Genomic DNA, 13,772 nt, shown 5'->3' with positions numbered 1-13,772 from the left:
GATACTTATCCCCATCCCGTATCCATCCATCGTATGGCCATATCATGGCCCACCCTGAAAATCCTACTAATATTATGAACTGGCTTTTGCCCGCGGCTTCACCCGCGCGAAATTTAATTTGTCACAGATCGTCGTAAATTACAGCCTATATGTTATTCTGGGTTATAAAAATTAATACTGTAAAGTTTCATCAAAATCCATTCAGTAGTTTTTGCGTGAAAGAGTAACAAACATCCAGACATCCACACAAACTTTCGCATTTATAATATCAGTAGGAAGTAGGATGCGAGTTTGTATGGATGTTTGTTACTCTTTCACGTAAAAAGTACTTAACGGATTTTGATGAAACTTTACAGTATAATTGTTTATAACCCAAAATAACATATAGGGCTCTGTGACGAACTAAAATTCACGTGGGTGAAGCCGCGGGCAGAAGCTAGTAACCCATAGATACGCCAATGATTGTCAGTTTTTTGTATGTATTATATTGTGAGTGTCCAGCTAAGTCTACAATAACGCTATGAGTGAACCTCACCGTTTCAGATGCAGCACGAGAACTTGCGGAAACTTGTGCACGGTGAACCACTTCAGACACTTGCGACGCACGCCGCACTTCGAGCACGTCTGTGGACAACGCACAACAGGTAGAACCTTTCTTAGAAGTCGAGAGAAAATATCGTATGCAATCGAGTAAACTAAAAATATTGGGCACGTAATCAGTCTCACAAATGTGATTAGCTGTGAACTGTGATAAGTACAACAAATATCATGAATTTCGTATGACGCAAATTATTGATGGCCCTCACATAGCGGGGCACAAAGTATGCAGAACTGACGGCCGATGGGGCAGCAAGGTTCTGGAGTGGAGGTCGCGTACCGGAAAACGCAGCGTGGGACGTCCACCCACAGATATATCGCACATTTATCAACCTGGAAAGGGATCGTAACCGTATCAACTCGAGACGGTCAGTATTCTTTGTATGAAACTCCATACTGCAACGCCTCGCCTCGCGGTTAGCTCGCGAAAGGCAATACGGTGTTGATTCCTTTCCGAGTTGTTAAGTCTGCTATGAGCTTAAGGTTAGCAGGGAGGCGCTGGCCGGGCAACATGGAAATCATTGAAAAGGCCCGAAGGAAGTTCTGCAGTGGACGTATTATGGCTGAGATGATGATGATGATGATCGGAGGGGATGCGTCGGTAGGCAGTATACCAAACTGAATTTGAGCCACATTTCGGCATGCTTGAGGATGCCGCCGGATGTCTAGTCATGCTAAAGGATGTCCTGCCGCGCCATCCCGATAATGTCGCTCAGTCCCTAATATGGTATATTTTTTTATTCACAACGAGGAAACTCTTGGCCTGTATCTCACCTGATGGTAAGTGACGATCAGGCCGAAGGTGGAAGCGAGCTTCACCCGGAAACCTCAACCACGGAGGAACTGGCTATCTTACCTCTAACTGCCGGAACACTACAATGCTGTCAAAGTCAAAGTCAAAATTTCTTTATTTGTTTGGACTAATAAATAGTTCTTACAAATCGTCATTTTGCTCTTAAGGAGCCTCTACATGTCTCATAATCTTTTTACCCTACCTGTTGTTATGGCAACAGATTTAGCTAAGATGGTGGTGGACTTAGAACAAGCCTTACCACCAACCAAACCGAACAGAAAAATCTGCCCCCACTGGGAATCGAATCCCAGACCTCTGCATCTGGAAAATTATTGAACTCTACTTGTACAGAAGAGGATGACAGCAAGCAATTTATACACCAAACACAGAAACTATCTGACATACTAGAGAAGCAAAACCCATATTGCTCCTCTGTCCACACTACATCATCTAAAGAAGCGGAAAAGACACGCAATATATACATTATAGGCGACGAGCAGCTAAGGGGACTTTCCTCTGTCCTAAAGAAAACAAGATCAGGTCAGTGGAATGACATATACAACACTTCAGCAATGATACTCACAGGCGCATCAAGCTCTCAGGTACTGCCATACTGTGAAAATCTAGCAAAGAATTTGACCAAGGATGACATTGTGATTTTAAGCTTGGGCTCTCATGACAATGACTTGCATTTGCTACATTCAAACCTCTGTACAGCAATATACTTGTTAAACAAATCATTTATTTATATTGTCCCTATATTGAGTAACTTACACTTTAATGAGTATAAAATGTATAAATCTATGGAAATGTGGATAAAACATTTTCCCAGGTGTAACCTAATTGAATATTGTGATCTTTTGACATGTAAAGCTTCTTTGATTTTAAACAAAATGTGTAATAAAATAAGTATAGACATTGACTATAACGAGTATAAAGCTCAGTTTTTGACATATAAAAATGTGATAAAAATGATAAATGATAAAAATAATGTTAATAAAATTAGTAAAAATCTGTGTAATACAATAAGCTCCCCTAAAAAGGGTACAATACCATTTTATTTTAAAACTAAGTGTAAAGTGATTACCAACATTAAAGATGTAAATAATACGCAGAATGCGAGTGCAAATGTAAATCAGCCATTGCTTAACAATACAGACAAGACATTTTTTCGTCCCGAATAATACAGATGTACTATTTACAATCCTCCATCAAAATATACATGGATTAATATCTAAAAGAGAAATTATCGAGATCACTTTATCTGAAATTAATTTTGATAGTCCGGATGTCCTTTGTTTCACAGAAACATTTGTGAAAAATGGGGATGAAAAACATTTATTTCTAAAAAACTATACGCTGGCGGCTTACTATTCTAGAGAAACTAAAAGGGGGGGAGTTTGTATTCTGGTGAAGAATGGACTGATATACCATAAAGTAAAACTAGGCAACGATAATCTAGCCGTTGATCACAACTTCGAATACTGCTCTGTCAATATAAAAAATATAAACACAATTATAGTCTGCATATACAGAATTCCCACCTCAACTAGATTTAATATTGACCAGTTCTTTTCTAGGTTCGAACTTCTTTTACATAGCTTTATTACTAAATATCCCAAGAAAAAAATTGTTATCACGGGTGATTTAAACATTAACACACTCGAAAATAGTTGCAAAAAGGAACGGTTATCTGAGTTACTGAACATTTATCGTTTAAAATCACATATTACTGTGCCCACGAGAGGTAAATCTTGTATTGATTTAATCTTCAGTAATATCGAAAATGCCACTGGGTCTATTCTAACGTTGTGGCTTTCCGACCACAATACTGCACAGTTATTGACCTTTCCAGTAATAAATAAAGGCATGATACCGACGAAAACGTATTTATACAAGCGTTGTTACTGTGACGAATATGTTGAAAAATTTAGAAATTATTTGAGCAAGTTATCATTTTCTAATATACTTTGTAATAAAGACTTAAACTTGGCCTTCAGGGACTTTCATGATATTTTCAGCACACTTTACAAATCATGCTTTCCTATACGCAAAGTCACCATTAACCAATCATCCAAACAAGCTAGGTGGATTACGAAAGGTCTAAAAAAGAGCTGCAAAACTAAAAGAGTGTATAGGTACAAATATTATACTAGCAAATCTAAAAGCGATAAAATCAAATACCTAAAATATAATAAACTTTTAAAAGCATGCATAACTAAGGCTAAAATAAACTCAAATAATAAGATTGTATTGGGTAGTAAAAACAAATGTAGAGCCACCTGGAATGTCATAAAAAGTGAAACTACGGCAAACATTTCACGGGAACATATACGTGAAATTTTACACAATAACCATGTAGAGACTGATCCTACTGCTATTGCCACTGTGTTCAATGAACACTTCACCAGTAGGACCAATACTGCTGACTCCAGAATAGAACTGCCCAGTAGTCAAAAACAAAATAGCACAATATTTTTGACTCCAGTGGATGCCCAAATAGTGGAAAAAATAATTTCATCTTTAAATAGCACCCTTTCGGAAGGTTATGACGGTATTTCCACAAAGGTTATAAAAGCTTGCAAAAAAGAACTAAGTACTACTCTAGCCTACCTAATTAACCTGTCATTTGAAACTGGTACATTTCCGGAAGAATTGAAACTCTCAATTTCTAAACCACTATTTAAAAAAGGAGATAGAGTAACTGTGACAAACTATCGTCCATTAGTATTGATACCAGTAATATCAAAAATTTTTGAAAAAGCCATGCATTTTAAACTAATGTCATTTTTTAATAAATATCATATTATAAAAAAATCTCAGTACGGTTTCCAAAAGGGAAAATCAACGTCACAAGCAATGTTTGACATGGTAAACGAAATTTTGCAAAACACCAACCAACGTAAGCATACATCGGTGTTATTATTGGATATGACCAGTGCATTCGATTTGGTACCTCACGACCGCCTATTAACAAAACTTGACTACTATGGAATTCGGGGACCAACCTTAAAATGGTTGCAATCATACCTGAATAATCGACGTCAATTTGTAGAAATAACATACCTAGATAAATGTAATGTAACGCAAATATGTAAATCACAGGTAAAGTGTAACCCACTTGGTGTACCTCAAGGCAGCGTGCTGGGGCCGCTCCTATTTCTTCTTTACATAAATGACCTACCAGATATCTTGACACATAAAACCATTCTGTTTGCTGACGACGTATCGGTCATAATCACTACAGAAAAAACCTTATCTCTGGACGAACATAATCTTGACATAATTAATACACTGACATTACTTAATTCATGGCTTAATGATAATAATTTAATGATAAACTTGACTAAAACAAATCTAATTAATTTTAATAATTTAAAACAGAATCATGACAATATAAATTTTAATAATCAATTAATATGCTATAAAAAACAGGCTTCATTCTTAGGAATTACACTAGACTCCAAATTAAATTGGCAGACACATACAGATAAAATACGCAACAAATTGAATGGTTTCTCATACGCGTTGTACAAATTATCTAAAGTAACTAGTAAAGAAACAGCCACCGTTGCGTACTATGCATACGTAGAGTCGTCACTTAGGTACGGTATCATAATGTGGGGAAACAGCCCTGGAGCAAAGCAAGTATTTATTGCTCAAAAACGCTGTGTTAGAGCTTTATGTGGGATTGCCCCTGACGTATCATGCAGACCACACTTCTTGACTATGGGAATATTAACACTAGCCTCCATCTATATTTTGGAGATAGCAAAATTCGTAAAGTCAAATCACGAACTATTTACTGAAGCAAAGGACTATTATAGGACTAATACAAGAAATCCACATAGACTCATATTAGACATAACACCTAGAACTGCATGTTTTCAAAGAAATTGTTACGCAATGTGCATTAAGATTTTTAATAAAATACCTGCTTGCATGAAAGAGCTTCCTTACACTAGTTTTAAGTCGACATTACGAAAATGGCTCATACAAAATGTCTTCTATACAATTGACGAATTCCTAAATAATCAATCTCTAATGTAATGTAATTTAATAGTGTGACATTTTATTAATTTTGTAATGAATATTTGTATGCTAAAATTTAGCATTATGGGGGCTTATTCGCAAGAACAAGGGGCACGCTTTCATCAAAATATAGTGAGATTTGAGAGACGACGTTACCAAGGCCAGTATACTGAAAGCATGATAGGGTTAGATTTTTATGCAAAAAATCTTCTATGGAACGTGACAGGAAATTAGAACTTTTCATTTTTAATAAATATTTGGATTCTATTTTAAATTTTCTCTTGTGAGAATGAATCTTAAATGGATGTTTGGTATGTTTTAATAGTTAGAAAGAATGAAAAAAAGAAAGATAAAAATATATTTGTCAACAAATTGAATCATCTCTATGTTCATGTTTCATACATTCATTGATATGAATTTTTCTATTTTTTACACATAAAAGCAAATTCAGAACAATTTTTTGTTGTTATTCTTAATTCTAGGTCATAAAGCAATAAAAATAAGCTATGCATAACCCGTGCGCAAAAATGCTGTAGACAGTTGTAATTTATGTATTTTGAGGTCGACTTAATTCCAAATTCTGTATATAGGTACATTTTTGCTTTCATGAGTTATTGTTGCTCGAAATTTAATGTGTCATGAATGTTACTTTGTCCACCCGTACTCTACTATACGAGTATTATAAATAAATACATTCATTATTATTATCACGAAGTACGAGTATGTATTTATAAACACAATGTACATGAACACTTTTGTGTACATTTGAAAGAGTCTGGAGGTTACACGAGTGTCCCACTGTGCATTCTCGAATCCCCAAGATATAAAACACCCAACAAAAGAACACGTGGAGTTCAACGATATCTAGCCTGGAGACATGTGTTATTTGGATTATTGGAAGGGGATAATAGTCAACAAGAATGAGGAAAATTGTAGGGCACGTACACAGGTCCATTGTGTTAATAATAAATTGCTCCGAATAACTAGCCGAAAAAGAAACTTATCTATGAGTTCGTTCGTTTCAGCCAAATGACGTCCACTGCTGGACAAAGGCCTTGTAGCGTTGCAGTTTTGCTGTTTTTGTACCCCTGTACGACAACCCAATCCGCACACAATATTCAGCGTAGTAGTAGTAAAAAACAAAAGAGCGGGCAACCCCACCCCTACCACGCTGTGGGCTCGGTGTCCGAGCGGTCTCATTCCTTTGTGCGCACGCGCAACGACCGCACGCAGTATAAGAAAAATGCTTAAGTGACGTCACCAGGACGTTTTTACCGACAAAAAACGTAATTATTTTAAGTTGTGCNATCTCGGCGGCCGTATATCAAAATCTACACGTGGAAAGCATAATATTTCTTCATTACAACGAGTACCAACCGGAGTAAAAGTCCGGAGGCAAGATGAATAAATTAATTAACCCACCGAGCCTTATATAAATAGGAATGTGAGGGACACAAAATAAGACAATTGTATGAGATTGGAGAAATTGTTGTGTTAATAGAATCAGGGTAACGCGACGGGCGGGGTAGCGTGCGAATACGTTACTATGCCGCGGTCAACCGCGTCGGACGGGGCTTCACTGGACGCGTGTGGATGATAGTCACGTAGTGTGGTTTCAATAATCTGATTATTGGTTTCTATTGGCGTTTATATCACATATTAGTGCGGTTAGTAACTGACATAAAATCCTGTTTGAAAGCTCCAACCAAAAATATGTTTTACTTTCTTTCGGTTAAAACTGAAAATAAGACAGTACTTTGTTCAGTATTTAGTCGAACAAAAAAAGATTTTACATGATGCTTCCGATTAACTCTACTTAGTATTATTTCTAAATTTGAAGATAGACACACCTTGGCGCAATTATTTTTTTATCTTTCTTGTAAACAAATTAATAATCACATATTTCAACTTGGATTTAATTGTACCCCGATCTTCTTTTTTCATGAGAGACTGAAAGAGTTTTATTTCATCTATTTTCCATACGTAGTCAAATTGCATCATGTCACCGGGCTGTAACTTCAAACACTCCGAGTTTTGATGTGTAACTTACTAACTTACATCTCTCGTCTTCGGCTTAAGATTAACAAAACAAGGGAGCTGAAGTTTAACAAACATTGTTTACGGGTCACGGGTCCATTACAGTAAATAATGTATATTAACCAGCCTGCTAACTTTCTCATGCTTGAGACATCACATCATGTATAATATAGGTTAGTGCATGCAAATATTGCATAGCATAAGTAGTTTTAATACGTCCTTTATGTTAATTGAAATAACTGGCACACGTATTAACAGACGATCACACGTGAATCTCTCCGTCACATCTTATGCATTTGTGATTATGGTCGACTTTGATATAAACATGTATATTCTGTGTTGTCATCTGTATAGGTTTGTATTTGTTTTTTTTAAATCCTACATAAAATATTATAAATGCGAAAGTTTGGATTTTTGGATGTCTAGATGTTTGTTACTCTTTCACGCAAAAACTACTGAACGGATGTTAATGAAACTTTACAGTATTATTTTTTTATAACCCAGAATAACATATAGGCTATAATTTATGACGATCTGTGACAAACTAAATTTCACGCGAGTGAAGCCGCGGGCAAAAGCTAGTATTAAATGAATCTATCACAACTAACATAAGATGCCACATCGTACTTCATCTTTCGTACTCAACGGCTTTGATAGCTTACACCACTTTTGTCTCCCCTTGAAAGACCCATTGCAGTAAACCCATGCAAACAGCAGTTTAATTTCCCTTGAAAAAGCCGCAGGCGCTGTTCAAATATTTGGCACGGAGCGACTCGTTTATTAGATTTCTTCGACCTCTGTAAATAAATTTAACTACATATTTTCATCAATTTTTTCGTCAAAGCATGTCCCAAAGAATTTTATACCATCTACATAAATGTGAAAATATGTATATGCCTGTTAATGAAAGTATAATAAAAATAACGAGATGCAATTTCATCTTTGCATTTGATTTAACAAGAAAAATAAAGTACATTTTTTATTTACTAGAGTCATCTAGAAGAGCATTATAATAACTTTTTTTTTTCATAACAATTTCAATTTGCCTTTGTTTCAAACACAAATTTTGATTTGAATTATTTGTAAGTGCCTAAATCTGACAATAAGAAGAAAATAACACATTTATCTAAAATTGCTCGCTCTCAGTGAGGCCACGAAAATTCTCTCTAAATATTTGGTCGGAGGCAACTCGTTTATTACATTTCCTCGGACGGCGGCCCCTGCACAATTTAATTGTGCTCTCCACCTGTGCACAAATTCCCTTATACATACAAAGCGATGTCTTCTGAACGTTAGCTTTATTCCTCTTAATAGCACAGCCAGACATGTAATATATTGGCTCAAATAAGTGCACGTGTTTGCAGAATTAAGGCTAAGGTAAATTCGTTTGGGTGACGCGCGTGGGCCAATCCAAAATGAGAGTACGAGTTCGTAAAGCTATTTTACAAAGCTGATATGATGAAAGATTCGATTTACTTTCAGTCCATACAAAAATTAACACCTGAAGCCTTAGTGTGAGTTTACATCAATTGCGCACACTAGTGAGCGCGTTAAAAAATATAGGAAAATTTTAGTTCTTGAAAGTTTCCGCTAGGGGAGCTGTACAAATGTACAAACAATCCGTCATACATTTATTTTATTGTTAGGAGAACAAACATCATTTAATGTAAAGGTTCGGACAAACCAACGCGTGCAGCGATGGCGATGGCGATGGCGACCACTGCGCGTGCAAAAGTTGTTTCACACTGCCGCGACCGCGATGGCGATCACTGCGCGTGCAGGTTGTCACTGTCACCACAACTGTCCCGCATATTGTCAATCACGCCTATTCGGCAAAATGGAAACTGAATTTAATGATTTGTTTGGAGCTTTTGATGCAATTGAGACAGTGGAAACACTTTTTCACTCAAGTTTATTCAGGTGGCCATATATTATAGAATGAGACAGGATTACATGCGGTATAGGTAGTAGGTATTGGTTACTCATAACCAAGCTATATTTCTGGCTTCGTTTGTAGTCCCTAGAGCCCTAACAATACCTTTTAATTAGATTTAAAGAAAGGTTTGATAGGAAGGAGGACTGCACTAAGGCTTTCTTGGCCTCAGTGGGGTAAATGAAACAACGCGGACGGTTGATATCTGGTTTATTACTGTTATGCTATTCCTATATTATTATACAAGATTTACATAATGTACACAATTCAATGTGTCCAGTCCAATGTGCCGTCGGTGTAGAGTGCCTACGGTGCACGTGCGCACGTTCGTTCAGGGTTCATGGGCCAGTCGGCTAGCATGTTGTAGGTCGCGGTCGATGCTGACGTGCTCGTACAGTATCCTTGTGGGCAAGTAAGATTATAACCAATCCATCTTTTTTCGTTCTTATCGTTAAATCTTGGTTAAATCGCACAAAACTACACAGAACTCAACACAACATCTATCAAAATCAATTTTCATTTTTGGTGCAACAGTCATCTTGACATTTACTTTTTTTAAGGCAAAGGAAATTACATTATGCACCCAAACCACAAAGTACATAATAGTCCAAATACATTTTTTGTCTTTAATAATAAATAACCCAAACATACAAAAAGACATCAGTTTTGATCAACTAGGTGTTTCTAGTGGTAGAAGTAAGTTTAAGTTGAAGAAGCAGGTTCTCGAGAAAACTAGAATAATTTCTTTATTACATAAAAATAAATTCTGATATTGATACTTTATTCTAAAACCTTTTTTATTATTCAAGTAGGTCAGACTAGTGGTATGTTATGAATAATTCATTTTTAATTGTGTAAAAACTTTTTAACAGATCCTACTTACTATTTATTACATCGATTTTAAAAAACAGAAATGTCACAGAGACAAATGTCGCGATGATTGCTGATCGCTGCGTGCAGACGCTGCATAGATCGCCGCGACCAATGACAGGACGCGTTGATGTAAACACATCGCTACAAATTCATACACGCTGTCTGGTCGCCATCGCCATCGTCATCGTGCACGCCAGCTGCACGCGTTGGTCTGGTCTAACCTTAATTGTTTACGCGTTCGCTAGTCAACTCACACTCAGCCCTCTGGTGATTTTACGTTCCAAATTATCTGATCTCTACATTTTAAAGTACTAATACTAGAACAATTTCAAACAATATCTACTCACAAATTATGATGTTGACAGTAACCCTCATCATACCATGACAGCGGCATATTTATAAGTCTTATCTGACTTTTGTATCATATTGTTTCATTTTGTCTGGATTCTATGGCAAGCCGTTGTTAATCAAGCCAATGTTTTGATTCCATTTCAAAGTTGAGAGTGCCTTTTGTCTAATATCCTTTGTTATGATTCAGCAAACTACAAATTAATAGATAGCACTTACCACTGCGAATGGTATTAATTTCTCAGCGGGCGCCTCTATTTGTTTATTTTAGCTTCTAATTTGTTTTATTTCAAGCGAAAGTCCGATGGGAACCGCAATTTAATTTACGTTTTATGGATGTTTCCATCTTTTCAGTTTTTGTTGGGCTGTTTTATATTTATTTGGCATGTCCTATTTTTCAAACCGACGATTCTTTTGCAACAACGGCTCTCAAAAAGGCTCGGTCAAATTGGAGTTAAATTCACGCCGTGTGCGTTTTGGCGAACAAAACCGTGGCGTGAAAAAGTGATGAAATATGTATCTGGAAAAATAAATAATTACCAGCGGACAAAGGTTTATATGGCTATTGGATTTCGCGATCATTGTTGACTAAAAGTTACCTGCTCTCGATACAAAATGTGATTATATTTTTGAAATATTATGTGAATGGATACATTTTATTTCAAAGTAATCTTATCAAAATTGTATACTAAAAGAAGGCCTTTAAGGCGCTTTAAGGAAAAGCTTACGCTTTCCTCTTAGGTTATTATTACGTTACTACTACTTTCTGGAGGTATAAATCCGATCATTATAATAATGACAGGTCGTGCATCTCAAGATCGCCGTACATTAAAAAATAATCATCTAAATAATATAGAAGTAACTGACAGAGAACCCAAGTTTTACCTTATTTTCTTGCTACTACTTATTTGCGATGCATTCGAGCGGAGCGAGCGAACGGAGTGAGTTCACCTCCGCACAATGACTGCTGCTGGAATAGGTAACGGAAAATCAATTTGTTCGAGTAATATCTGTCGGTACCAATTGCTGAAAGTTGTCGTGTCGCGAAACCTTGGATTGGGGTCTTATTCTGAATAAATTTAATTTATGCTATATCCTGAGATGCAAGTGCAACCCTAGTCATTATATTATCATAGAATAAATCTTCAAGAGCCCGTAAAGAAAACTTTGTTCATTCGTTTCAGCCAAGAATTTCCACAACCGGTCCTGTGCTTATCATTTTAAAATTAATGAATGTTCCAATTTCAAACCCACTATGGACTTTCATGTCCATAGTTTGCAGAGACCGAAACCGGTCAACACTCTTGTTTTAAAATACTCGCAAGTTTTCTTTCAGTGGGGAAGTTACCATACCCATGTACCCATAGTACATAGTACCCATGTGACATGCAATAAACAATTTGAATTTGAATTTACTTACTTAGATGCGGGTAGCACAGGACCGGTCGTTGTGAAAATCCTTGGCTGAAACAGGCAAACGAAGAATATCATCATTCAATAATACTGACAACGTCATCCAAAACTCGCACTGACGTAAACCTTCCAGAAACTTCCAGAATAACGCGTCCCAATCTCGCTCGCCTTCTGAATACTGCGTTTAATATTTTTGTCGGGTCGAGTCGACGACTCCGCACGAAGACGGCGCACGGTAATCAGGGAAATTATTTACTCATGTCTACGAGCGTGCAGGGCTGCGGCTGACGGGATATAACTAAATCTTGAAGACCCTCGACTTGGGATCATATAATATATGCGATGAAAAATTTTTGAAGCTAGTATTTACGTGATAAGCTTGGGTTTTTGTCGATCTTTCTAGTAGTTTCTGGAATAGGTAATTTATAGTTTATAGCATTGAATGGTTGCGTCTCTAGGCCTTATATTCTTACGTATGACATTAGAGTTGTGACCTAAATAATTGTTACACTCCACATTATGTAAGAAGGTATAATTTTGTAAAGTGTAGCTGTAGGTATATCACATTTCAAATAAAGAGGAGTAGCTAAAGTAGTTTATACCTCTTATTTTTGCACATATTGATTTCATATGACTTCTCCATGTAGTTTAGAACTTTGCTGTTCTGTATCAGAATCGAATGGTATAGCATGATGAAAATCATTGTCTGAATTTGAACAAATTTTAACATAATTAGATTTTGTCTTGTTATAATATCAACTTTATAACAAACACCCGAATAGTGAATTTCTTTTGAACTCCTATAGTTCCCGAAATAAATTCTTAAAGAATACATAAACATCTTCTGCGTTAGCTCGCTTCATCACAGATCACTTTTTTACTTTCCTGGTAAGATGATTTCGATCAAGAGCCGGTCCATTTACGCAAAAAATTCTTCGCTGATTGCTTTTCATTCACAATTTTCATTAACAAAAGCATTCTCAGCCCACCTAGCTCCCTCACCAAGGGCATCAGCCCTAGTACATTTCGCAAGCAGAATGGGAAGCCAAGGGGGAATACGCTCCGGGGACGCTTTGTAAATAGTCACCGCAGTGGCTTCTTGCAGATTAATTTCAAGTGAGAGTGCACGGAGAGCCGTATTGAAAACGCAGCCTGTGTTGAACTATGCTTTGCTTTGCTCAAGTCTTTAAAATGGGTATGGCTTTTTTCTTGCAAGGCTTTTAGCGTCTTGGGCGACCGACCTGAGCTATCGGTCATGGATTTTACGACCATGGCAAACCTTTTAAGGAAATGGTTATAAAGAAAAAGTCCTTATCGTGGATATTTTAATATTTTTACCGCAGTCATTTATTTTAAGAACTATCATTACATGTCTACTCATCTATTTTCGCAACATAACATCATGACATGATTTGCAAGCATCAGTGATGAAAAAAATAATAATAATAATGTTATGCACATAAATTGTATTAGCATAACTCGCACTGACTCGAATTTGAATTTGCCTATAGTTAATTTTTTTAATTTAACAGTAGTATATTTTCTAATAATGTGAAAGTCAGCTTTTAATATTTGAAATGTGTTTGTTCTAGATTCCCGTTGAAAGGGATTGATCTTTCATCTAAGCAGTCAATTCAAAGGAAGTCATTGAGGTAGTTTAATATAGTGCTGATGAACCAATACGGCGCTATTTCCATACCAATAAACATCGTTGTTCTGCACGATTTGCATTCGCCCGAGTTTAGC

General features: G+C 36.5%; 1 protein-coding gene across 1 annotated transcript in view; it reads right to left on the bottom strand.

Annotated features, from left to right (window-relative positions):
- The window catches only part of LOC114364953 (ubiquitin carboxyl-terminal hydrolase 8-like), a 35,084-nt gene that overhangs the window by 7,061 nt on the left and 14,251 nt on the right, over positions 1–13,772 (bottom strand). The window contains exon 5 of the mRNA XM_028321309.1: positions 536–624. Coding sequence (XP_028177110.1) covers positions 536–624 — 89 coding nt within the window. The remainder of the gene's footprint in view (positions 1–535; positions 625–13,772) is intronic.

The sequence above is a fragment of the Ostrinia furnacalis genome, unplaced genomic scaffold (genome assembly GCF_004193835.3).
Source record: "Ostrinia furnacalis isolate ACB-3 unplaced genomic scaffold, ASM419383v2 OfSCF7521, whole genome shotgun sequence".
Classification (NCBI taxonomy): domain Eukaryota; kingdom Metazoa; phylum Arthropoda; class Insecta; order Lepidoptera; family Crambidae; genus Ostrinia; species Ostrinia furnacalis.
Note: the sequence above shows the minus strand (reverse complement) of the source record. Positions and strands in the feature narration are given on the sequence as shown.